Genomic DNA, 26,316 nt, shown 5'->3' on the forward strand with positions numbered 1-26,316 from the left:
CGAATCGAAAAACGCTATCGCCTTCAACCGCGCTCGACAAAAATGTGACTGCTATAAAATGCTTATTCGGCTTTTTTCCTAAACCCCACCGCTTTATTCACGATATCAAGCAGTTTTGTTTACACGCCCGTTTCAATTAACTAAAAAGGTGAAAAAGGAATTCTTTGAGGTGTTTCTCTCCTAGCTAGACTTGTTAGATTCCACACAGAATGGATCCCTTTGAATACATTCCCATCAAAGCTCTTACTCTATATTTGGTAATACCAAAGAAAGAGTATTTTCAAATAACGAATAAACCCATACTTTTTACATTTTAGCGTAAAACCGTAATAATGACATAATAATGGCTGTAAGATCATGAAATTAGACTGCCCAATAAATGGAGTTTAAATTTTTGTCGCGAAAGCAAATTCCCGAAATTCTGAAGTATCAGGTGTGGGGTTTAAGTTGGATACTAAAATGTCCTTTTAAGAGAAGAATGGTAGTGACTCAGAAAAAGCTTCTCAATGGCTCTTGGTAAGCTGAAGGTCAATATTGGGGGGGGGGGGGTCCGCCCTGCAACACACGCTGGCCTACAACCCGGTGGTGAGCCAATTTAATTTGAAAGACGCGAATCCGTCTTCTGACCGTTATTAACTTTTACATGGGCTATAGTTTTTGGATCCCATCCCCTCCTCCAATCCTTACCTCCGCATTAACGACCAACCGACTCCTTTTAACCATGTGTCAAAAATCTTGGGATCATCCTTGAACAAACCCTATCCTGGAAACGCTACATTTCCGAAATCTCTTCTGTTCGCTCTGTTTCTTCACCATCGGCCAATTCCGGCATGTAAGCAAACTTGTACCGCAAACTTTTATGCGCAAATTCGATTATGGCTGTTTGATCTTCGGTAGACTAACCTGTGAGCTTGTGAACAGACTCAAGAAAATCATAAACTGCTCTCTTCGGTTCATGTAATTATAGTACCCCAAAAAGATCTCCTATGTCTAGTATGTATCGTGGTTTAAAATGGCTATACATCTCTTACCGGCGGCTATGTTTTCTTGGCCCCTTCATCTATCAAACAATTTCTTCCCATTCCCCTTGCTATACTTATAATCTGTTAACATTTAAGTCATATATACATATTCGCAACACTCGTTCCTGCCCTTCTGATCTCTACCCTCTTTCATATAAATCCACCTTTTAGTCCTCCTTCCATATCTATTCTTACAAACTCTACACTTCCCTCCCTTACTCCACTCGCTGTTCCTCACCCCTTTCCACCTTTAAATCCCGTCTTTTTAACTACATGTCCCTACAATTTAACTCCGATGAGAGTTAATGTTTTGATAATTTTTTCCTATAACATACATTTTCTTTATTTTAAATTGTGTCAACTTTCGTACTTTTTTGTTTTTCTAAGGGGGCCCAAAGCCACAGAATAAATTTTATTTTCTTATTCTTTTTACACTGATAGATAGCACCGTATGGTGTGCCTGGTTCAATGATGCACATTCCACGATCCTGATGAGAAACGAAGTTTTGGTGAATAATGAACAAAAAAGAGGTGATCGACTACAAAAGCCTACTCTATGAGATTTTTAACTGCGGAACTAAACAGATCTTCAGTTAATTAGTTATAACAGATGTCCAATGATAATAGGTTGACAATGTAGCATTCATTATTTCGGTTACATGTACCAGGGCAGGGATTGGTGTTTCTGATGGGTGCTCGAGTCGGTGGAAAATCCGTGTTCAGAACACATTCTGGCCTACAGCCTTCGTGCCTACAGCCTTTTAAGGGTCGTTCAGCTTTGAAAAAGACGTTTTGACTTTAAGGGGGATCAATAAATTCGCAGATTCTTTTCTCTAATCCTTCCATTTTTTTTTTATATCTCATACCTAATAGACCGATCGCGACGGGTTTGGTCTCATTTTATTCAGGGCTCTCTTGTGAACATTTTGCTATAAATTCTCTAATTTCGTGGTCCGCTTGACCAATTAATACATTACAATTAATTAAGATTTTTAGTTGAGATCAAAAAGTCAATGGCACGAGCGGGATTCGAACCCACGATCTTCGGCTAGATACGCTGCTGCTCTACCACTTGAGCTATCGTAGCCTCGATCAACTCGGACATCAATCAGACATTTGTCGCCGAGAATCCAAACCGATTACACGACATTTGAAAAATGGCAAAAAGGAGGGAAAATTCAAAACGTGGGGGTTGAGATGGGAAGTGGTGTCCGAGTGGATCGAAGTCACGGTCGCTCAAGTGGTAGAGCAGCGGCGTATCAAGCCGAAGATCGTGGGTTCGAATCCCGCTCGTGCCATTGACTTTTTTATCTCAACTAAAAACCCTAATTAATTGTAATTTTGCTATAAGTTATAGTAGATGTTATTTCAAAAGCCTGTTTAGCGTGAATAAACGGTCGGAAAAGTCATTTCAAAAAATTCTCGGAATTGATGTTCCCTTTTCTCAAAAACAATTTTTTTTAGCAGTACTTCAATTCAAATATATGATTTTAAAAAACCTGCCCATTATTGTCGTTATATATTTTTTTCTCAAGACCTAAATTTTATTTTCAAAAAATTGCTCGAGACTACTTTTAGTTTCTTTCCTTGTTAAATTAAAAAAAAATTCATTTCCAGTGCTCAAAATTGCAACTGCTTTACACTAAACAATGCAGTAAAAATTCTAATTTAATAAAAAATTAAAAATGATGATTTTTAACAACGAAATTGGTTGACCTCAACTTAACTAGAAATGCTAGTCGTTATAAGTTAATCAGCATCCACTCTTACAATATGGAAGGACACACTTTGGTATATCCTTCAGGACACATGCGGTTGGGTTCGCAGCTGACTACTGTTCGCATTCCGTTTGTACTACACGTTCCTGAGCATGGGTCTTTACATTTCTGCCCAATGGAAGGAAAATGGCAGAAAGAATTGATGTTTCTGGCACACTTGTGGCGGCACCCAAAAACACAGCCAGATGCGAACAAGACAAAATATCTCTTCCTATGTGGATAGCGTGGTTTTCCGAGTGACGCGGTGGATGGCTTAAAGTTGATGCCGCTGTGTGTAGTTAGGGCTGTATGGGGAAATGACGAGGTTTACTATTTTGTACTTTTACTGGGTGAAAACCCAAAACTGATTAATCCTGATTATTGGCTTTAGCAGGATTGATTGATTTGAACACTCGGCGATTGGTGATTCCTTGTTGAATGGCGCATACCATACATTCTTTTAATGGGAGCACTAGGGACGTACAAATTTAAGATATAAATAAGGCAAATCAACCCTGGTGTTAACGTCGAGATCATTATGGCCCGAAATGACCGGACAAGGAGGACGGCCTTCATGACTATGGTGCTGCTGCGTCTTATATGCATAACAGACAGTCCCATCCAGAATTATGGTTAGTTTAAAAAAAGACAACTGAGCTCGCAGTTGATATAATGTCGTGCAAAACTGTCGTCCTCGAGCGCCGTTCTACTACAATTGACAATACCCTGCCTACTATTTACAAATAGAAGTTAATGGCCATGAGATTACATTGCATAATAATAGTTTTATAATTCGTAAGAACAATACAATGGTAACATAATTTAATAACAAATATAAAATTTAAGATCTGGCCTTGAGGTCTGGCACTCGGCTTTCATTGGAAACTGAAGAATTCCTCCCTCATACGTACTATACTGGGATCTTATCTGATGAACCGATTTTGGCATCAGAGAACTGAATTCTCACCTTATGCATTAGGGCGGGTGTTCCTCAGGGAAGCATACTTGGTCCATTTCTATTTTCAATATACACTGCAGATATTCTTATACATGTTAACATTTCAACTCATACATTTGCTGATGATACAGTTACCGCTTATATCACCTGAAAGAATTAACGTAAGGAGAATGAAGATAAGCCTAGAACAAAGCATACACATAAATTTTACACTATAAAAAATCTGTGTGGTAGTGAATGTAAATGGAACCGCATTGCCTACCAATGACATTGTTCTTTATCTTGGACTTTTTATAATTTTTATAGATAAACGACTAAGTTGGAATCCACATACAGGACTTAAAGACAACAATCAAACGAACGTTACAAATTATTAGAAAGACTACTTGACGTTTTAATTTTAGGAATATGATAAGACCTTTCCGGGTACGGTTGTAAATTTTTCGGCTCAACCAAGGAATCCAATTCCCAACATTTCTAATCAATTAATTCTAAAATTCTCCTTCAAATTATAAATGCTCATTTTTATGTTTCAAATTACACTACTCATAACTATCTACACATGCCGTATGTACTTGAACTCATCAAAACCCGCTATAAAAAAATTTCATCAACATCAACACACACACATTAATAAAAATGTCAGTGTCACGAGCGGGATTCGAACCCACGACCTTCGGCTAAATACGCCGCTGCTCTACCACTTGAGCTATTGCGACTTCGTTCCACTCGGACACTAACTTCCCATCTCAACCCAACTTTTGAATTTTCCCTCTTTTTTGCCATTTTTAAACGAAAAACCTTAATTAATTAAAAGATATTAATTGGTCAAGCGGACACGAAAACTAGTGAATACACAGTAATCTATTAGTAAGACTGTTATCACCTCCAACACTACCCGAAAATCCTCCAAGAGGATTAAAACGAAAGTTGTCCTGAGACCTCCTCATTGTGTGAAGATTGAAAATGTTTCAGTGTGAAGAACGATATTTGTAATTGTAAATATCATATAATAAAAAAACGTGTAAATTGCAGTTGCCTTGCAAACATTTTTTTTTTCATTGTGATATCGTAAAATTTGTTATAGATCAGATACTCGAATATTCCAGATGCATCTATACTGGTGAAATGGTTCAGAAGTTTTACCACCGGTGTTCCTAATTGTACAAAAGCCCGATACCAAAAGATAAAAGGCACAAGCCGAACTTTTCCTATTTCTTTTAGGAGTTAGGAGAATTTCTACCTAGGCCTGCAATCCTTGTCAATGGGAATGAAACAGGGCCGTTCAATTTAGCCAGGCTAAGGTGAATTTAAGGTGGAATCCAGGCGATGTAGTTTTCCTCTAATCAACAAAGACATGATATTGGCTGGACTGTGGCAAGGGCTGGATCTGCCCCTCTATTATTAGTGCCGCCCTTTCATTCTCTTGTCCCATCCTCTGTACGGCATCCCACATCGCAACCCACCCCTAGGTTTGGGATTGGGGTGAAGTCGAACAAAGTTATTACAATTGTTGTGTTACATTTTCCCCAGAGGAGCTTTTAAATTTATACGCTAATTTCATTTCCCCCGGCGCCCTTTCGTCCTGCAGAGCAATTAAAGCGAATTCATAATATTTACGTTACTGGAGTATCCAACGACTATAAATTACGGCTAAAATTGTTTGAGAATAAAATTATTTTAATTATGTAGAAAATTAGGTACAGCGATTGTATCTTGTCATATAAATGTTTAAATCGGACATTTATTAGACTGTTATATTTCATAGTTGCAACAATTCAGCTTATTTTAAGTTAAAAACAATAATTCAATATAAGCAATGAAAATATCAGAAAATTTGACCAAAAAGTAATAATTATTCCTGATTTCTTAATATTTGCATACTAATGAGCAAGATTTCGCAAGATTTTGTTTTATTGTGTGTTATGAAGAATAATTTATCGATATTTTACAATTAGTATACTTTATTGCTATTACTCCTATTTTTAAGTTTTAATCCTCTACAGGTGCCGAAAAAGAGCATCCCACCCTTAAACACCTTAAAAAAGTATCTTGACGGACAAAAATCACACAAACTCAACAATGAAGATAAAGTTACGAAACGCTTAATACAGATCAAAATGATCAGTAATGATCACATTTTTCTCTATTTGTTAAATTACTATCTCTGCCTATTATTTCTACATTATTACAATTAAAGGTATTATCGTTTATATTTACTAGCTAAATCTGTTATTGTTTTAATACTGTATTATTTTCTGCCATATTTATAGATCCCGTAGACTTTTTGTATCACCAATATATCAAAGTTTATAATTATTGGCTTTTATTCTGCATCCTCATTCTGCAGACCTGCATTCATTTATATTCTTTTGGTTATTTGTGAGACATTTTGAATTTTAATTAATGTTATTTGTTACATGTTTTATATAAGCTTTTAAGCGACATGTTCTTATCTTTCTGGATACTTAATCCTGTTTGTTGCTTCATATTGCCTTTAAATGGTAATTTATGTCACTTTCAGTTTGTCATACTTTATTTATCTCAAGCATTGTGTGTTATTTCAATTAATTAAGGTTTTTAGTTGAGATAAAAAGTCAGTGTCACGAGCGGGATTCGAACCCTCAACCTTCGGCTAGATACGCCGCTACACTACCACTTGAGCTATCGTGAGTCGATCCACTCAGACAGTGTATTCACGTAATAAGCATTAATAATTCCCTTCTCAACCCCACTTTTTGAATTTTCCCTTCTTTTTGCCGAGAATCAAATCATGATTTTACAACATTTGAAAAATGGGAAAAAGGAGGGAAAATTCAAAAGGTGTGGTTGAGATGGGAGGTTGGTGTCCGAGTGGATCGAGATCACGATAGCTCAAGTGGTAGAGCAGCGGCGTATTTAGCCGAAGATCGTGGGTTCGAATCCCACTCATGACAATGACTTTTTTATCTCAACTAACAACCTTAATTAATTGAAATATATTAATTGGTCAAGCAGACCACTAAAACTAGTGAATTTAATTCTCATGAGTATGTTTGTTTCTTCAAAGAGTTTGCAATTAATATTTGAAGTTTATTTTTATTTCATTTCTATTAATTGAATTGCTTACGCTTATGTTATATTTCCCTCAGATTACACCGTTGGTCTCTTTTTTTTTTTTTTTTTTTTTACTTTAACAAGTAACAACGCACTCTCGACACGGAATAAGTTGGCATCATCTAAAGCATCAAGTCCTTCCTTTTAAAAAATTAACAAAATAAGCATTTATTATCTAAAAGTGCTGAAAGACGCGGCGCACACTGAAACACCTTATAAAAGAGTCTTGACGTGACAAAAATCACACGGACTCAACAATGAAGATGAAATTACGAAAAGCGTGAAACAGACCAAAATGGTCAGTAATGATCACATTTGGTTGTTGAAGACATCTAAAGCATCAAGTCCTTCTTTTGACACTTTGTAAAACGCAACCAAATCATAACTGACTACCAGTTTTTCATCAATTTTCAGCCATTTTTGAGGGGGCGTCGGTGGCCGCAAAGGTTTAGGCGTTGACACGGCGCTCATCACTGTAAGGTAAAGGTCCCGGGTTCGAATCCAGCGGCCCTGCATTCGAACCCGACAGCCTTATAAAATGGCTTTTTTCAAAAACACTGGCACCCTGAGGGTTTATATGACCTCTGCTGTTGCGAACCCTCGTAAAAAAAATAATAATAAATAAATAAGAAATTAATTTTTGCTGCTGTATAAAGAGTTAACAAAATAATCTTGAACAGGACAACTGTAATACTCGTAGTTTTCCTTTCTTATAAAAAATGATAAATTTGAACGTTATCTTTTATTTATTATGTATTTAATATATATAATATATATTAAATATTATATATTATTAAATATATTAATATCCCTTCTCATCATTCTCCGTATCTTCTTTATTCTTCTGTTCTTTCTTTGTTTCGCTCTTTGTTTCGCTTTCGAGTTTTTATCATTCTTTCTTTCTTCTCATTTTTAAATTCTCTTTTCATCATACACCCACACTCGCTCTCTAACTTTTTTTTANTATTATTATTTTTATTATATATATCCTTTGATTGATAGATATATCCTTTCCTTAGAGTGCTAAAAAAAAATTCTAGGGTGGTGCAATTTATTTCCCAATGGCCCATTTTTGAGAAACACATTACCTATAATTAAGAAAAAGTGTACTCTGTAAATAATAAACATTTTGCTATAAAAATCTCATATATCAATCGCCCCGGGTTAAAACTAAGTTTATATTCTCGTTATGTACAGTTATAAATAAATCTCCATCATGTTTATACATTAAATATAGGTAAGGTTTTGTTTGTTAATAAGTAATCCATTATATTAGTAATGAATATATTACATACATTAAAGTATTGAACGTTTAAAAAAACTATAATAAAAAGTAACCATAAGGAAAAATACAAAATACACTAAAATAGAAAAACAACAAAGCATTAATTAAATAACCTCTAGCTATTTTCAAGACCGAATGATTAAATTTTCTACATTGTACGTCGAAAATCATTTTAACAAAAATGAACGCTTGGAATTTTTCATTTCTGGCTGTGCGTTTGGAACATTTTAATTACATTTTTTAATTTATTTTAGTTAAATTAATCGCGTCAGACAACGGAGTATTTTGTCTAGCAGATCTAAACTGGAAATTGCTTAAGATCGCATTCTTTCAGGGCGTCTTGGGCCCTGAGCACTACGTCAGGACTAATTGAGGCCCAAGTTTATCGTCGCGTGAGTTAATTGAAACATAACAATGTACTTAGCTGAGGGTCATTAGTTCTTTGTCCGGTACCCATCTCCCCCCGTCGCCCCTTTGTCTTCAACTTCGCACCCCTACTCTTCCTAATAGTAGTCATGATCAATCATAAGCCTTCACCCATTCATGATTAGAGGAATACCATTCTGGGGCTTCCGCTACCACGCAAGGGCTTTTAGCGGCAAACAACCTCCTCGATTATGATCGCTTAAAACGTTCAGAAACAATCCTAGACTCATATTAAGTAATTAAACTTCTCCTTGCTAGAACTCGATCGAAATTTATATAGGAAAAACACAAGTTGATTTATACCATTTGTCGTAAAAACAAAAATGTAAATAAAAATTTTTTTAGCAATGGTAGCGGTAAACAAGACTGAAGAAATCTCTTCATACCACATTTTTTCATATAAAATGAAACAGTGTTACAGCCAATCAAATTTGATTTCCGCATAATAAGTTCAACACACAATAATATACAATTAATTAAGGTTTTCAGTTGAGATAAAAAAGTCAATGGCACGAGCGGGATTCGAACCCACGATCTTCGGCTTGATACGCCGCTGCTCTAACCACTTGAGGCCGTCACGATCTTCAAGTGGTAGAGCAGCGGCGTATCAAACCGATGATCGTGGGTTCGAATCCCGCTCGTGCCATTAATTTTTTTATCTCAATTACATTAATTGGTCAAGCGGACCACAAAACAAAAAAAGTGAATTTAACAAAATAAAATTCATTTCTATTAAAAGGGCTAAATAAAAATAAAAATGTATCACAAATCAAATATATTTTATTACATGCAAAGTAATAAAATAAAATAATTTATTAGACAAGTCTTCACGTTAAAAAAAGCAAATTTTTGCAATCCCAAGACTCAGTGATAAAGATATTAAACTATTAAAACTAAATAATATATTATTATAAGTCTGTATTAAAAAATAATTAAATGGAGAAAATTTAATTCGAAATACTCAACGCATCCAGGGTCTTCCGTACAAAAACAATTTTCATACACAATTGAAGAGTGTGGGGCTAGGGTCAGCCGGATCGACTCGATAGGGTCTAGATGTAAAAAACATTAAAATTAAAAAAAAATAAATGCAATTATTATGTTGTTGTTTTTGACCTATTTATTTTAAGGTCATCGTCAGAGCAAAACAATATTAACGCTGTCTACACATTGACGTAGAATTAAGTTGTTAACACTATTGAACTAACTGTGATGTATTGTTATACTCCTAGGCAATGTTGAGATTGAGTCTATCTTTAAAGACCATTTTATTAAAAATTTAATAACCTTGAATAAATTAGTGGTTATAAAACCCTTAATAACATTAAAATAGGTTAAATGCTTGGCAGATAACTATTGAATTTGTTGCTTTTTCATCCAGGTTATTCGAGAATGAAAAGCGGTCGATATATCTACATAACACTTTAAACCCCTTTGCGATGATAATCTATTGTAGAATTTATCGTCGGACGACGGGCGACATCAAAATACAACATGTAAAAGATGAAAACTTCTGAAATTCAATTTTTTACAAACATAAATAAATATATATTTCTTTTTGGGCGGATGACCTATATATTTTGTTGAAGTGAAATTAGTGAAATGGCCCCTCTACCTTACTGTCTTTCTCTCAATACCAATCCATCTGTAGCTTCTCTTACTGTTCGTCTCTGTCTGCGCATAGAAATAGCGTGAGTCTCTATCTATTTGCCTCTTTAGATTGAAATATATATGCTTTCTTTTCGTTACTGAGTTAGGAATCTCTCTCTCTCTCTCTCTTTCTCTCTCACTCTCTCTTTCTTACCCTTTATCTCTCATTCACTTTTTCTTCCTATTGCTTACTCGTTTTATTAATCTATTCACACTTTTTATCTGTATATCTATTTACACTCTCTCCTTCTCTCTTCTCTTTCTCGCGCTCTCTTATTCTCTCTCTCTCTCTTTCTCTCTCGTCCCTCCTCTCACTCTCTCTACCTCTACCATACCTCCCTCTTTTTCTTTTTCACTCTTCCTCTATCGCACTTTCTCTTTTTTCTACGTTCTTTTCTCTCTCTTACCGTTCACCCCCTCGCACGCACTCTCTCTCTCTCTCTCTCTCTCTCTTTCTCTCTCTCTCTCCCCTCCTCTCACTCTCTCTACCTCTACCATCTCCTCTACCATACCTCCCTCTTTTTCTTTTTCACTCTTCCTCTATCGCACTTTCTCATTTTTCTACGTTTTTTCACTCTCTTACAGTTCACCCCCTCGCACTCTCTCTCTCTCTCTCTTCCCTTCTCTCACTCTCTCTACCTCTACCATCTCCTCTACCATACCTCCCTCTTTTTCTTTTTCTCTCTCCCTCTCTTTTTCTTTGTCACTCTTCCTCTATCACACTTTCTCTTTCTTCTATGTTCTTTTCTCTCTCTTACCATTCACCCCCTCGCTCTCTCTCTCTCTCTCTCTAGCGCGCGTGTGCAGTGGGTGAGTGTGTGTGCACGTCCTCGCGGTTTTCTTTTGTTGACGCCATTTTTATTGGAAGCCGGAACGCACCTAAAGGATAGGCAGACAAAAACCATCGGAAATTATGAAACTACAAGATTACTAACCCCAAGAATATGTCTAATAGTTAATGGATTTTTAACTAAATTAAAAAGTTTTTAGATTTAAGCCCTCCTTTAGACAATCAAAATGTTTAAAAAGACATTGATGTTGATACGGTGATCATCACTGTAAGGTCACGATCTCGGTTTCGAAGTCAGACCCGCATGATATATACCATATTTACAATTGGGCTTATTTCAACAACACCAACACCCCGATGGTTCATATAATCTTGTACTTGAAATAGCGACGTTAAAAATGTATAAAAAGTATATGTTTTTTTATCGAGTATGCGTACTATTCATATTTCTTTATTTAATGTTGTTTCTAAAAACTTTAGTCGTCCAGTATGAAATCAACATAAAGAAAACGTTGTTAAAACTTTGGCCCTTAAAATAAAGGAATTGAATTATAGACTGTTATCTTCTTAGGCTAATATCTGCGAAGACGTTTGAAAAATCTTTAAGCTGGTTGAGGGAAGTTTGAGCATTTTACAAAGGTCGAGTTTAATCGCCGGGAAAATGGTCCAAGCGGAACAAACAGCCCTTTTCCAGGAAGTGTAACTTTATTCGTGTTAATTCTGGAATAAATAACCGTGATATATTTGTCCGTCGACGCGAACAATTGCGACACATCCGATGATGTTACCCTTTCCGTGTGCGGTTATCTCCCTCGGTTATCATTTCCCATGTAGCCAACCCCCGCCAGGTCAAAACGCTCTTCCGTTAATTGAACCTTTTACACTTCCACAGCGCCCATCATTTCCCCGGCCGTTTCAATTTCGTTCAGTCGAATTGGCCCGTTGAAATCCGCGATTTTCTTTTTCCTCTGTGGTCCAGCAATGGATTATTTCAGGGCGACTATTAGCCACAGGGTTAAGAGCATGTCTGCATGTAAGACTCACTTTGCAATTTTGCAAAGAAAATTCATTGAGCCAGGAAAATAAAATAAAATTAAATTTTAAAAAATGGTATTTAGATGCCATCATCGACCAAAAAAATTATTCCAATAAAAATGAACATTATGTAAGCTTTTAGCATTTAAAAAGGTCACTCTCTCTCTCTCTCTCTCTCTCTCTCTCTCTCTCTCTCTCTCTCTCTCTCGCTCTCGCTCTCGTTCTCTCTCTCTCTCTCTCTCTCTCTCTCTCTCTCTCTCTCTCTCTCTCTCTCTCTCTCGCTCTCGCCCTCGTTCTCTCACTCACTCTCTCTCTCTCTCTCTCTCTCTCTCTCTCTCTCTCTCCCTCCCTTCCTATATATCTATCTTTCTTTATCTCTATCTTTCTATCTATCGATCTATCTTCCTCACCCTCTCTCCCGCTCGCTCTACACGAGTATGTTGTGTGGGTGTGTGTGTACTACATGGTGCGGAATATGACGTCACCTAAATTGTTCGGTGTTCTATTATTAAATAGGTGTGTGTTTTTTAGTGACCGGTTGTTTAAAAATTCATTGGATTCGTGAGGTGTGGTCGAGAAATCTTGACCGCTCTTCACGAGTCCAACAAATCGATAAATAAGTTATTTAATTAAGTAACTATTTAATCAAGGTTGGATTAATTTTATACCAGTGATTTTATTTTTCCGCGTATTTTAGAAGAGTTCGTATCATTCAATCAATTTTACTTACAAATAATTCAATGAATGTATTAATATATTTTATATTACAATAATATTCCCGTTAGCTGGAATTTATATTTGGTTTACTTTTATTTATTGTAATTTGACCTAGGTTTTGTGAATACGGAAAAGCAATAAAATATTTAGCAAATAAATAACAGAGTTTCATTAAATTTTAATGAATTTTTACCCAGCATACGTAAGAGTGTTTTGAAAATTGTTTGATAAAAAGGGTTTCAAGGAAAACCGTTCTTTACCACAAGCATATTATTTTAGTTAGACCTCATTTTATTCAAAGGGGTATAGAATGAAGGTTAATTTCTATTTATACTTCATTCCCTTAAAAAAACATCACGGCGTTAAAAGAAGAAGAGGGACGTAAAATAATTCAGAGAGAGCAGAACTTCCATGGCCTTCGGGCTGGTAATCGTCAACCGGGACTAACTGAATACATTACCAAGAACTGTACAATTTAAGCAGAATTATCCTGAATGTCAACACTCCGCGGTAATACTGTTGCAATGGTATACAATGAGGGCAACGTTTCGTCGATCAACACTTTCACCGAAATTAATAATGTTTGTGAACGTTCTTGTTCCAGTTCTGGTACACGAAGGAAGCCAGCTAAGACTGACGAGGGTGTCCCGGTCGGACATGGGCCACTACATGTGCATGGCTTCCAACGGCGTGCCACCAGCAGTTAGCAAAAGGATATCGATCAATGTCCACTGTAAGTAATCACTATGAACTTCTAAGCCTTTTTTTATATAACATAACAAAATGATAAATTTAAATAAAACAACTAATGCAATAAATGCAATATAAATACGCGTTTCACTCCAAAATTTAAATTTATACTTGTAGGCAGGTCAAGTAATTTTATTCTCATCTAGCAATTTTTCGTTCATTTATTTATACTTGTTTATGTTTTTATGTGTACGTGGGAATAATGTAAATATACATAATTGTAATGTAACTGAAATCATTTATAAGGAGAGACTAAACCCGCAATGCTTTATTGTCGTGCCGAACTGTCGGCCTTTAGCGCCGTATAAACGTTTCATCCCATTACACGATTTGTCCTCGGGCAATTCATTATGCACAATTTGCACCACCCTGTATACACTTTATAGACAGTGTAGCACATGACATACAAGTAATTGGACAGAAGTCACAACACAACAGACTATAATCAGCGTTAAAAAATTCAAACATTAAAAACAATGAAATAAGATTACTTTTTCTTCTACGTCAACTTGCCATAATAATTAAGAAATCAATTATCCACGATCTAAACACTAAATTTGATATTGTAAATCATTACGTTTTATTTTACAATATTTATATAATTATCTTCTAGTAGGGCTTGACAATATACTGATTTAGTTCTGTACAACAAAATTTATTAATAAATTATATTTGGAGGCCGTGAGATGCGGTCTAGTGTGACGTAGGTTTTAGAAAAACATTTTCTTTATCGTGCCAACGTTTCGATCTTCATTGAGATCACCATCAGGGCCTGGGATTTGTAAACAATTTTTAAATTTTGCAAGTACATGTAGCATGTGAAAAAATGGAATTTATCCAATGCTAGAAAATTTTAGATTAAAAAAATAAATTTATACAATGCTAGAAAATTTTGGTTAAAATAAAACAAATTTATACAATGCTAGACAATGTTAGATTAAAATAAAACAAATTTATACAATGCTAGAAAATTTTAGATTAAAATAAAACAAATTTATACAATGCTAGAAAATTTTAGATTTGAACAATGAATTTATACAATGCTAGACAATTTTGATTAAAATAAAACAAATTTATACAATGTTAGACAATTATAGATTACAAAACCGGTTGTCCGGCAATTTACATTGGTATTACATTCCAGTATCTCGATAAGAGAGTAAATCAAAATATCTATGATTGCAAAAAACCAAAACAAAATCCTACAGCACTGGCTATCCACCACTTTGAACACCAACACAATTTCGACTTCAACAATCCAAAAATATTACACACAGAACAAAACAAACACAAACGTAAATTTTTAGAAATGTTTTGCATCAACAGGGATAAACACAGCATCAATTACAGAACAGACACATGCAAACTCAGTCGCAGCTACGCCAATATCATTAATCAAATTCAATATTGATAACATACATATATATTCATCACATCACACAAAACATATAATACAACATATAAAACAATTGTAACATTCCACACATAAAACATTTCTACATAGTCTAATTCTTCTACAATTTGGCTTTCCGTCCCCTAATTATCCCTGTCTATACAATCCTGAAAAGATAATCAGGCCGAACTATTTCACATTAAAGAAGCCGACTCCTCATATAAAAATGTCTTTCTATACCGACTTCCTTCCCCCACCCCTTCAAAATCCAACCTACATAAAATAAAATATCGATACCTCACTGGCACTATCAACCCGACAAACAAGAATGACATATCGACACCGAAAACAACACTTTGAGTGAGTACAAATAGTATGATTGAATCTAAAATTTTCTAGCATTCTATAAATTAAATTTTTTTAGTCTAAAATTTTCTATCATTGCATAAGTTCTTTTTTTAATCTAAAATTGTCTAGCATTTTATAATTTTTTAAATCTAAAATTTTCTAGCATTGTATAAATTCATTTTTTTAAATCTAAAATTTTCTAGCATTCTATAAATTAAATTTTTTTAGTCTAAAANTTTTCTAGCATTTTATAATTTTTTTAATCTAAAATTTTCTAGCATTGTATAAATTGATTTTTTTAGTCTAAAATTTTCTAACTGCATAAGTTCTTTTTTTAATCTAAAATTTTCTAGCATTTTATAATTTTTTTAATCTAAAATTTTTTAGCATTGTATAAATTCATTTTTTTAGTCTAAAATTTTCTAGCATTTTATCTTTTTTTTAATCTAAAATTTTCTAGCATTGTATAAATTCATTTTTTCACATCCTTCATGTATTTGTAAAATTTAAGTAATGTTTATAAATCGCAGGCCCTGAAGATGATCTCAATAAAGATCGAAACGTTGGCACGGTAAAGAAAATGTTTTCTAAAACCTACGTCACACCAGACCGCATCTCACGCCCTCCAAATAATCATCAAGTAACGGTCACTAAACACCACACAGAATAAATTATATTTTGTACAATTATGATGTAATATTGATATATAAATATATATGAATATATGTATATATATTTATACCTATATATATATATACACCTATAAAACAAAATTGGTTTCTGTAATCTTTATAACAATATAATACACTAAATAAACAGAGTTCACGCGGAGCACTCTTTTCAAAACTGATGTTCACCAATGCAGCATATACTAAAAATACTGACAGCAGTGTAAGTATTTATGCAGCTTTACACTTATATTTCCTATATTTAATTTAAATTTTGATTCCAATTATTTTTTCATTAACCATCGAAAACCTGTTTCATTCACAATATCCATAAAGTTTTTATTCTCCATCAATATACTTATTATAATCTAGAGTCTTCCCATAATGTCCTTTTTGTTAGATAAGTTCGCCAGTCGGAAAACATACATGTACGCGGGTAACTTTTCTACCAGTCATCGGCCCTAATCACATATTTATTGGCCCTAATTCTGATCGGAGAAATCGCTCTCATTTCAAATAGAGGAAGGACCGCTGTTATTGGAATAAATCACTTCAGTACCGGCCCCACTCAATAATCCAGTCAATGAGGGTCATTTGTTTCCTCCTTCTTATTAAGTCCTCTTAATGTTTTCGTCTTAAATGGGTTGCTGCCCTTTCTTAATATATTTTTTTAATAATCTATATTATTTTTAATATTGAATTTATATTTTGTTTATTTTTCATAACTTGAATTTTCACTCATATTCTAATCGTGTGTTTTCTGAATAATAATGCGCTATTTATAATCTTTCATTTTATTTAATTAATCCGTATTCTTTCCATTTAATTCATGCCATACAATATTGCTATTTAGTTTAATTCAATAATTTATTTTTTGTCCCTTTTATGCCGGTCCGGATTTAATTCCGAATCGATTTTCCCACGAGAACGCGGAGGAAATTTTATTTCCAGATATAGAAAACCTCTTTGTACTAGGAAACTTGACAATATGATTCGTGGACTAGTGTGAAAAATTCTACGCCAGACAAAAACAAACATATTTTTTTTAACTAAGTAAAAGAAACAGATGAAAAAGGCGCAGAATGATACAGTTCGGCAAGACAACAGAGCGTTGGTGGTTTAGCCTACCTCACCAGCAATTTTTAGGCTAAAACATAAAACAAATATACATACTTTAACATAAACGTAACATTTGTGCTAAAAAAATTTCTTATAAAAAAATTGTAATAAACAAGTCCTCCTTATTACAAAAAACTTACAAGCACTTGTTTAAACTTACATCAAGTGTACTTGTGTTCTCTCTAGTTCGACATTTTGTTTGTTAAACATTTAAAATATTCATGGCCATTTCTTTTAATCAAGGAAGAGATAAATTGGTTAATTTTTATTGTTCAGTCATCGTAAATCAACATTAGACAAGTGATTATATTATATTATTTTCTATGAATAAAACAAATTGACGAATAAACCGTTTTCTGAGGCTTAACAATATCTCAAGAAATAAAATGCTTATTGTAAGACTAAATTATTAAGACAAAAAGATTATATTTTTATTACAATAATGTCAATGTTATACATATTTAATCATTCTCTGTAAGGTCTTGGTTGAAATGAAAAAGCTAATGTCATGAGCGGGATTCGAACCCACGACTTTTGGCTACTGGGTTCGAATACCGCTCGTGACACTAGCTTCTTCGTTTCAACCAAGACTTTACATAAGAAGACATGTACAAAGACGTACAAGATCAAAATTGCGTTCGCATATTTGACAAAAGAACCTATAACAAAAATATAAATTTAGTTATGAGTAAACCTCCATAATGATTGGAAATCTGGAACGAATAATTTGTGGAAAGGACTGAATTACGCTTAAATTTGTTATACGGCCCACGTTTTCCTTGAATTTGTCTTGGATTTTAGTGTATCAGTGATCGTGAAATAAATTTACGCTCTAAAAGGTAGAGCCCGGATCTTGTACTAAAAGTCAAAAAGTGAAAGGGAGGAAAAGGAATTCTATTTAATTAAGGAAAAGCCAGGCTTATCTCTTATCTAACGTGATCAACCTGATTAACGAGCATTATAACAGGCGTTGCCAACGGTTCTCGGCTTTTATTTGTATTTATACGTCGGAGAACCTGGGCGTCTTCACCTCTGATCGTATTCCGCTCGTTTTGGGTGGAGGCCGAGGTTTACTTCAAAATTTTGTCAACGCGCTTGCAAGTTTTAATTCCATTGGGTACTTTGATTTTAACGCAGGGCACGAGAAATTTCTCGGCTGGATTTCATTCACTCGGCTTTTGCATGATTTCGGGAAACCCGTGTATCCGCCGTTGTATTATTATGTAATTAAATTCAGAAAATAACACGGCAGTCCCAGCGTGTTCAAAAGAAACTCGAAAATTTGGCAGTTCAAATTTTCCCCCTAAGGGCAACGAGAATTTGACACTTGAAGAACCAAACTAAATAAAAAAACCTGGCATCTAAAGTAAAACTTCAAAAAATCATTAGTAGGAAAATAAAAAATCGTTACGATATAAGCCAACAGAAACTGAAAATAGAACTGCCAACAGAAATTTATTTAATTTCATGAAATAAAACAATAAGTATTTAAATTTATTAATTGCCGACTAATCATACTGTAAGTACAGCACAATGCTCACAGATTGTGGTTTATTGCATATACCAAATGGATTAATTCACTACATGAACAAAAATAAGTTACTTCAGTTAGTAATTAAAATACAAGAACAAAACATTTGCAATATTTTATTTTATTTTCTTAAAACTTAGTTAGACTATTCTGCAAAATGGTGTTTCCAAAAAAAAGAATCCCAGCTGGAAGTATTTTCTTAAAATTACTAATATTAGCTTTTACAGTTTCGCAAGAAACAAGTGAGTTCGTCATTTTCATAACCTTTGTTTGTTCGAATATTTTTTCTACGAACTGCTTATGAATGTCCTAGAATTTAAAAAAATGAAACCAATTCGGTTTATTTCTTATTTGAACATAACAGTTTATTTTAGAATTCACAAGCTTTAAAGCTTGATTTTTGTGCTTTTGTGGCGGCTTCTTGGAGCAATATTTCGATCTGTATTATTCCCTTACTTACTAATCGTCCTTAGAGTAGGACCTGGACTTCCTAAAAAGTTTTCCTTATTCGTTTCGGTCTTCGGCCTTGAGGCGCCATCTCCTTACACCATTCCGGCGAAGATCCTCCTCCACATCGTTCAACCACCTAACCGAGGGCGTCCTAGTATTCTTGAGCGTCCTGGCTTCCCATATAGGAGTTCCCTTCGAAAGCGATCTTGAGGCATTCTCCACCCAAGACATGACCTTGCCAAATAATTGGTTTAATTCTTGCAGTCATGTACTTCCCTTCGCCGTTTACATACTTCGGGCCAAATATTTCTCATAGTACTTTTCTTTCTATCCTACGTATCCTACGTAACTTTTCACTTTCTTTCCTCATGTTTCGCTAGCGTACATTGGCTGATATGATAGGTCGTTGAACTGTAGAGCCTTTTGCATCTATTTCCTACCGCTATGCTTGCCTTTATTTCTGCCGTTACGTCATTATGCTTTGTTTTTAAGCGCCCTAGATATTTAAACTTACCGCCCACTGGGAAATGGTTTCCAAATTGAACTTGTCTTTCTCCACATTCACTGATTCTCGAGATGCTCAAATATTTAGTTTTTACCCTCGTTAATTTCCAGAACACGCTTCTTGCAGTTCCTGAAGTGTTCCTTTATAATTTACTATTATTCCCTGCAAGTCCTTTCTTTTGACATCTTCAGAAGATAATTTACCAGACAACGGGAAATCGGACTGTCGTTGAATGTTGAATGCAAAAGCGACAGAAAATAAGATCGAAAAAGCTTTTAGTTTTATTGGTGATAATCGTTGGATTCTTATTGTCTCAAGCTAAACCCTTTGAAAGGGGAAACGCTATACTGACGTCTTTCCGGCGCGAATTAAGATTTTCTTCGCGCTGGAAAAATCACGTTTTCAACCATTCATTTTTGCCATTTTTCAAATGTCGTGTAAACTATTTGATTCTCGGCGACAAATGAAATTGCCACGGAGAGCTTTAGTGAAGGTATACTTCACTTTAAAATTATTAAATTCGCTAGTTTCGTGGTCCGCTTGTCCAATCAACATCTTACAATTAATTAAGGTTTTCAGTTGAGATAAAAAAAGTCAATGGCACGAGCGGAAATTGAAAAATGGTAAAAAGGAGGGAAAATTTAAAAAGGCGTGGTTGAGATGGGAGGTTGGTGTCCGGGTGGATCGAGGTCACGATAGCTGAAGTGGTAGAGCAGCGGCGTATCTAGCCGAAGATCGTGGGTTCGAATCCCGCTCGTGCCATCGACTTTTTTATCTCAACTGAAAACCTTAATTAATTGTAAGATGTTGATTGGTCAAGCGGACCACGAAACTAGTGAATTACTTTGCAATGTTCTGTTACGTACAACGGTTCATCACATATGAACAAACACGGATTTCATTCAAACCGGTGTTTTTTTTAACGTTCACCAATGTGGAGGTTTTTTTCGTATAAATAAGATGGTCTTGTGTGTCCTTAAAGCAAAGATAATAAAAAATAGATGAAGATACATTTTAGTTAACAATAGTTTTAAAGTTTAAATAGACAGTAGTTATTTAATACCTCGATAGTTTAAGTCAATAAAAACTGTTATTTACAGAACCGCAGGAAAACTGAACAAGCGATAAGGTGAAAAACAAAATTGTATGAGGTAAAACGAAACTACTAAAAAATTATATTCAAAAATAACAAAGATAACGCAAAGTTAGTTTTACAAAACTTGGCTAAATTCTAGAGGTTTTGTACGATTTGGCGTTTTTAGCAAAAAGATTATGCTTACTTAATCTAGTCAGTTTACTATATATACTGTAAACTATATATAGAAGGCAGATTTAAGCTTTCATGTAAAGGGCTTCGGTTTGATTTTCACCAGGGTTCTTGGAAAGTTATCGATTTCTTTAATTGAACCTGCTTCAACGTCAAAGTAATTTTCATCCATGGAATTGTTCAATCTAAAAAACGCCTAATGAAGCTTTTGGAGAAATTGAAAAACAATTGAAAACGTGGGAAAAGATTTTAGCTTCCAGTTTGTAATTTAATCAAATATAAATGCGTACAAAAATGTGAAGATGTATTTTTGAATTGTATTTTAATCAAACAGGAATGGCTTTTTTTCTAATTGTAACAGATCTTTTATTATTTAAAAAATACCTGAAATGAAATCCATTATTTGTATACTCAATTGTCTTAAGAAAAAAATGTGTGGAGATTTTGGCCTAAGGAAAAAATATCAGAAAGTAATTTTCGATCTGTCACAAATATAGTAGTTCCCAGAACTTTTAACAAACTAGTATTTAAGGTGTGATAATTGTTTAAATATTAAATTATATTATTATAATTATTGATATATTTTACAGCGAGACTTTTTTATTATAAAATAAATAAAATAAGTAAACAGTAAAATGTATAATCCGATCTAAATAAAGTACACAACGAGAAAAGACAAATTAGTGCCAATTAAAAATAAATAGTAATAAACTAAAGAAAGGTACCAAGCTTATATTAAATTTAAACATTAGACATTAAAAAAACATTTATTCATAAAAATATCTAGTTATCTAGTAGGTATTTTATTTTCACAATGTATATTTATGTATTTTGTATGTATATTTAAAAGTAAAATTCCTTTCTTTTATACTCGTCTGCTTAATGGATAATCCCATGCTAATTACTTACAATAAATTTACCCGACGTTTGTTTTTTTAATATTGAACATTTTCACAAGTTCGGCTCAAATTGAACTAGAGAGAATAGGATTATGTTAAATTATATAGGCCAGTGAGAATTTTCCCATTTAATTCCCTTTGTGCGTTTAAACTAAATGAAAAGCTGCGGTCCTTATCAGACAGCTAGAGCTCATTATATGAAGCCTTATGTAAATGACGTTGTTATGTGCCATTACGAAAACAAAACTGAAGTGCACTCAAGGCACAAATTGTTTGCACAATTTAACTTTTTTTGTCATTAATTGGATTATTGGTTATTTTACTCGTTATTAGACAAAGAACTTTTAAACAAGACAATACATTTTATATTAAGTAACAGTTTACCTGATATTTTTGCGATTAATTGTAGATCAGAGCACATTATCTATTTTTTTCTTTTTTCATAAGTAACAATTAAATTAAATATATCAAGTCATTTTTCAATACACATCTGAACCATAAACAAATCTTTTTTTTTTTATAAGAACTTCTATAAATTTGAAAACTTAAATCGTTTTAAATATCCCTTAAGTTGAGCAATTGTTTCATGGTAATCCTAAATTAAAGTGAATCCCAAGATGAAAACTTTATTTTTCCCCTTCTGTTATTACACAACAATAAATAAATATTGTTGATAATTTAAAGTGAAGGAACTGCCAGTACAGTTTAACTAAATGTACTTATAATTATTCGGAAATCGTGAGATGCGGTCTGGTGTGAGGTAGGTTTTGGAAAAACATTTTCTTTAACGTGCTAACGTTTCGATCTTTACTGAGATCATCTTCAGGGCTCAAAGTGTTTGTTTTCTGCGTAATTGTGCCATTTTTGTGTGTCGTGAGTGTACTTATAATTTCGAAAAACTATAACCCATTTTCAACCACAAACCCCCGCAGCATTACTCTTAAACCATACACCCATAAAAATATAATTTTCTAGTTCAATATTAATTATTTCAAAAAATATATAGTAACTGTACACCTATTTATGCCCATCTTTTATAAAATTTTGTATTTATTTATGTTTTATTTCAATAATAAATATTTTTAAAAGCACAAAAATTATTACTTATTTTAGTAATTAAAATTATAAATAATTCGTTAAAATTGGACGTATTACTATATTACATCTATTAGGTTACGTGGTCCGATTGACCAAATAAATTCTTTTCAATTAATTAATTTTTAATTAAGGTTTTGGTTGAGATAAAAAAGTCAGTGTCACGAGCGGGATCCCGCTAGGTAATCGGATGGTGGGGTTGAGATGGGAAGTTAGTGTCCGAGTGGGTCGATAGCTCAAGTGACAGAGCAGCGGCGTATTTAGCCGAGGGTCGTGGGTTCGAATCCCGCTCTTGACACTGACTTTTTTTATCTCAACCAAAACCTTAATCAAGTATTACTATATTCTGAAATTTCTCTTTGTGGATATTGAATCTGTAATTTGGTAGTTGCTGATCTTTTTAATCTATCCCCGCTTTTTCGGTATCTTGCCATCAGCAGTGTAAGCTTTGTGTGTCTAGCTTGAAAATGAATAAATAAATGTAAAACAAAGAAGTCCAATACAAAAATAATACATAAAAACGAACATAGACAGAACCGGAACATAACAAAAAGAAAAAGGCTCTTTACTATTGAATATTTATGACAAACGTAGAACGTATTTTAATAGTTCATAGATACATTATTTTAGACATCTTATAATTTTTATTTGCCACAATGAAAATACTATTCTCTGTTGATGATGGTTAATTGCAATATAAGTTAGCTGTTCACGGTGGTGACAAGTCTTGAATTTTGATCAAAATAATCTTCTACTCCAGTGTTTAAGATATAAGTTAGGAAGTTATTCCGCCTTGAAGAAAGTGAGATCTTTTTATATAAGTGTGTCAGGATGAACAGGAGCAAGGTCAGGACAATTCATTCAGCATGGTCGACATTTCATTGTAGCCAAGATGAAACATTATACCTCGTGTTGACTCGTTGAAATAAAACTTTCTCCCAGTTCATTAAAACCGGTTATTTCATTTGACAAAAAAAAGTTTACTGAAAAAGCATAAAACATAAGTTTCACAACATGCGACTTTTTCGGCATGTTCCAATGTGACATACAGCTTCTAGTCAGATTTAGTTCATCTGGAACTTCTGTACTTGCTCTTTTACGACATATGTTTAAACATAGACGTTGAGCCTTTTACAAATAGGCACTGCCGAGCAAAAAAAGAGTGTAAAGTAGACAGCTTACAAATTGACTAAATGACATTAAACATATTGGGGCCTTATTTAAACATCATGCTTTTATGACGGTACTTTTTTCAGCAACCAAAAAAAATTTATTTCGTAATATTTTATAATGATTACCATGTATGTGCATTCTAATATTTAGCTATCTATTAATAAATAAATCTAAGTTTTGCGTACTGTGTTTGCCGAAGATTTTTTGGCCTATTAGATTTATCAATCGCTTACAGCGCAATATGCTGTACATGTCATAAATTATAGTATAAATGAACAATAGTCAAACTCCTCATAATTATCGAGCCGATAATTATTGTCTCTTTCTAATAAGAGTTTTTGTTTTTACAGTTGCTCCAGTTATTCAAGTACCCAATCAACTGGTAGGGGCACCACTTGGGACGGATGTCTCGTTAGAGTGTTACGTCGAAGCATCTCCGAAAGCAATCATCTACTGGATGAAGGACTCGAGTAAGTACAAATTGGTTACATTTAGATGAGGAAGGATATGTTTTAATCAACACGGATAAGGCACGGGTGGGTAAACGTGAATAATAAATTTAAAACCATTATCTCATAGGTTTGATGCAAAATTTGTTCTTTATTAATTAAGGTTTTTAGTTGAGATAAAAAAGTCAATATCACGAGTGGGATTCGAACCCACGACCTACGGCTAGATACGCTGCTATTCAACCACTTGAGCTATCATTTCCTATCTCAACCCTCACCTTTCCAATTTTTTTTTTTTGAGGGAGGCTCGCAACACAAATGTGAACTTGAGCCTCCGTCTCCGGTGTTCTTCCGTCGAAGAAACTCGTTTTAGAAGGGGGTTGGGACCAAATGCAGGGTCGCTGAGATCTGATCCCGCACCTTCCATTGATGAGTCCCGTGTCAATTTTTATCAATTGCGGCCACCGGTCCCCTTAGGCGTCAGACAAAGTTCAGAGGCGACGGTGGGGATCGAACCCACGACCGCGGGATCTACTAGCCGAGAGTCTGACGCCTTAACCACTCGGTACCACGGATCCCGTCAGAGGGCTTGAAACAGCAACCACAGTTATTCTGTGTTTAGTATAAATTTTGTTTTACTTTCCCTGTTATTTATTTAATATAGAACAGAGCAATTGTTTTTATAAGGCAATTTCACTATTATTGACCACTTTTTATATGTTCTTGGAATTTGTTTTTTTTTTTTACCTCAAAGCAATCGTTTCTATAACAATTTTTGAATTTTATTGTATTTTTAATTTATGTGTGGTTATTTTTAAAAAATTAATTTATATCAGACAGACGGTGTCAAATATTTTGTAAATTATTTATGGAGTAATGTATGTTTTTAAATAAAGCTTTTTATGTATTAAAAATATTGAAGATTGTTTTGAATTGTTTTGTTTTAGCTAAGGATTTTTTTCAATAGTGTTGATTGTTTTCAGTAGTTTTTATGTCTATATTTTTGAACTGATTTTTTAACAATTCGTTCAATTATTTGTCGTTGACTATTTTTTCGTTTCGTTTAGCTTTTTGTTTGTTTACTGTTTTTATTTCATTTTTATATTTCTCCTTCGTGCTTGGTACTGGTTTTAGTCTTTCCGTGTACTCGAGTATTGTTATTTCGGTCTGGGTGAAATCAGCTGTTAAGTTTCGGCATTTGTCGAATCGTAGTCCGTTGGTTAATTTTTATGATTGCTATCCAAAAAAAGTTGTGTTCGACGGCTTAATAACTACCATCGCGCTTCCAGACAAAGTAGATTAAACATTTCAAAACAACCATAAAATGTATTCTTTGACGTCTCACACACGAAATCTACCCTCTCAAATAACAATCACGATTTGCCCATCCCTAGATCCAACGACGCAGATCCTCATCAGCATAGCAGTCCGGAAATAAAAAAAAAAAGAGAAGGACATAAATCGAGTTATAAAACTGAAGTAGCTCAGACGAAAACATGACATTAAAGAGAAATGGTTTGACGCTGTCTCCTCCCGCGGATAGATGAGCGATGAAAGATTCATGAAATGGAGGAGAAATCTAAGAAAGTTCCAAGTGAGAGGTCTCCGCGGTGAGCTATGGCATTCATTATACAAATATACACGGTTCACTTTCGGAGGCGATAAAAAACAGGATTTAACTCACTGCTCGTATTTTTTTTTACTTTCCCCAACTTTTTCAACACCATTTACGTTAATATAATTCTAGTTTCGAATACATAGATTTATCATTTAATAATATCTCCTTCGCGATTATATTGAATGAATGAATAATTTTAGTTACAAAAAGAAAATACAACATAATAACAAATAAAAATTTCTTAATAAGCATTGATTGTAAATGGTAGCCAGGGAATTCGCGCTGAAACGAAGAAAAACGTACAAAAATTAAGAT

The 26,316-nt window shown here is 34.0% G+C and overlaps 1 protein-coding gene across 1 annotated transcript in view; it reads left to right on the forward strand.

The window, feature by feature from the left end:
- LOC106668389 (lachesin-like) overlaps positions 1–26,316 on the forward strand; it is an 85,893-nt gene that overhangs the window by 11,350 nt on the left and 48,227 nt on the right. Inside the window, exons 2-3 of the mRNA XM_024230338.1 lie at positions 13,341–13,469; positions 24,285–24,404. Of these exons, the coding sequence (XP_024086106.1) occupies positions 13,394–13,469; positions 24,285–24,404 (196 nt within the window). The 5' untranslated portion in view covers positions 13,341–13,393. The remainder of the gene's footprint in view (positions 1–13,340; positions 13,470–24,284; positions 24,405–26,316) is intronic.

This window comes from Cimex lectularius, unplaced genomic scaffold (genome assembly GCF_000648675.2).
Source record: "Cimex lectularius strain Harlan isolate CLEC.00 unplaced genomic scaffold, Clec_2.1 scaffold245, whole genome shotgun sequence".
NCBI classification, from domain to species: Eukaryota; Metazoa; Arthropoda; class Insecta; order Hemiptera; family Cimicidae; genus Cimex; species Cimex lectularius.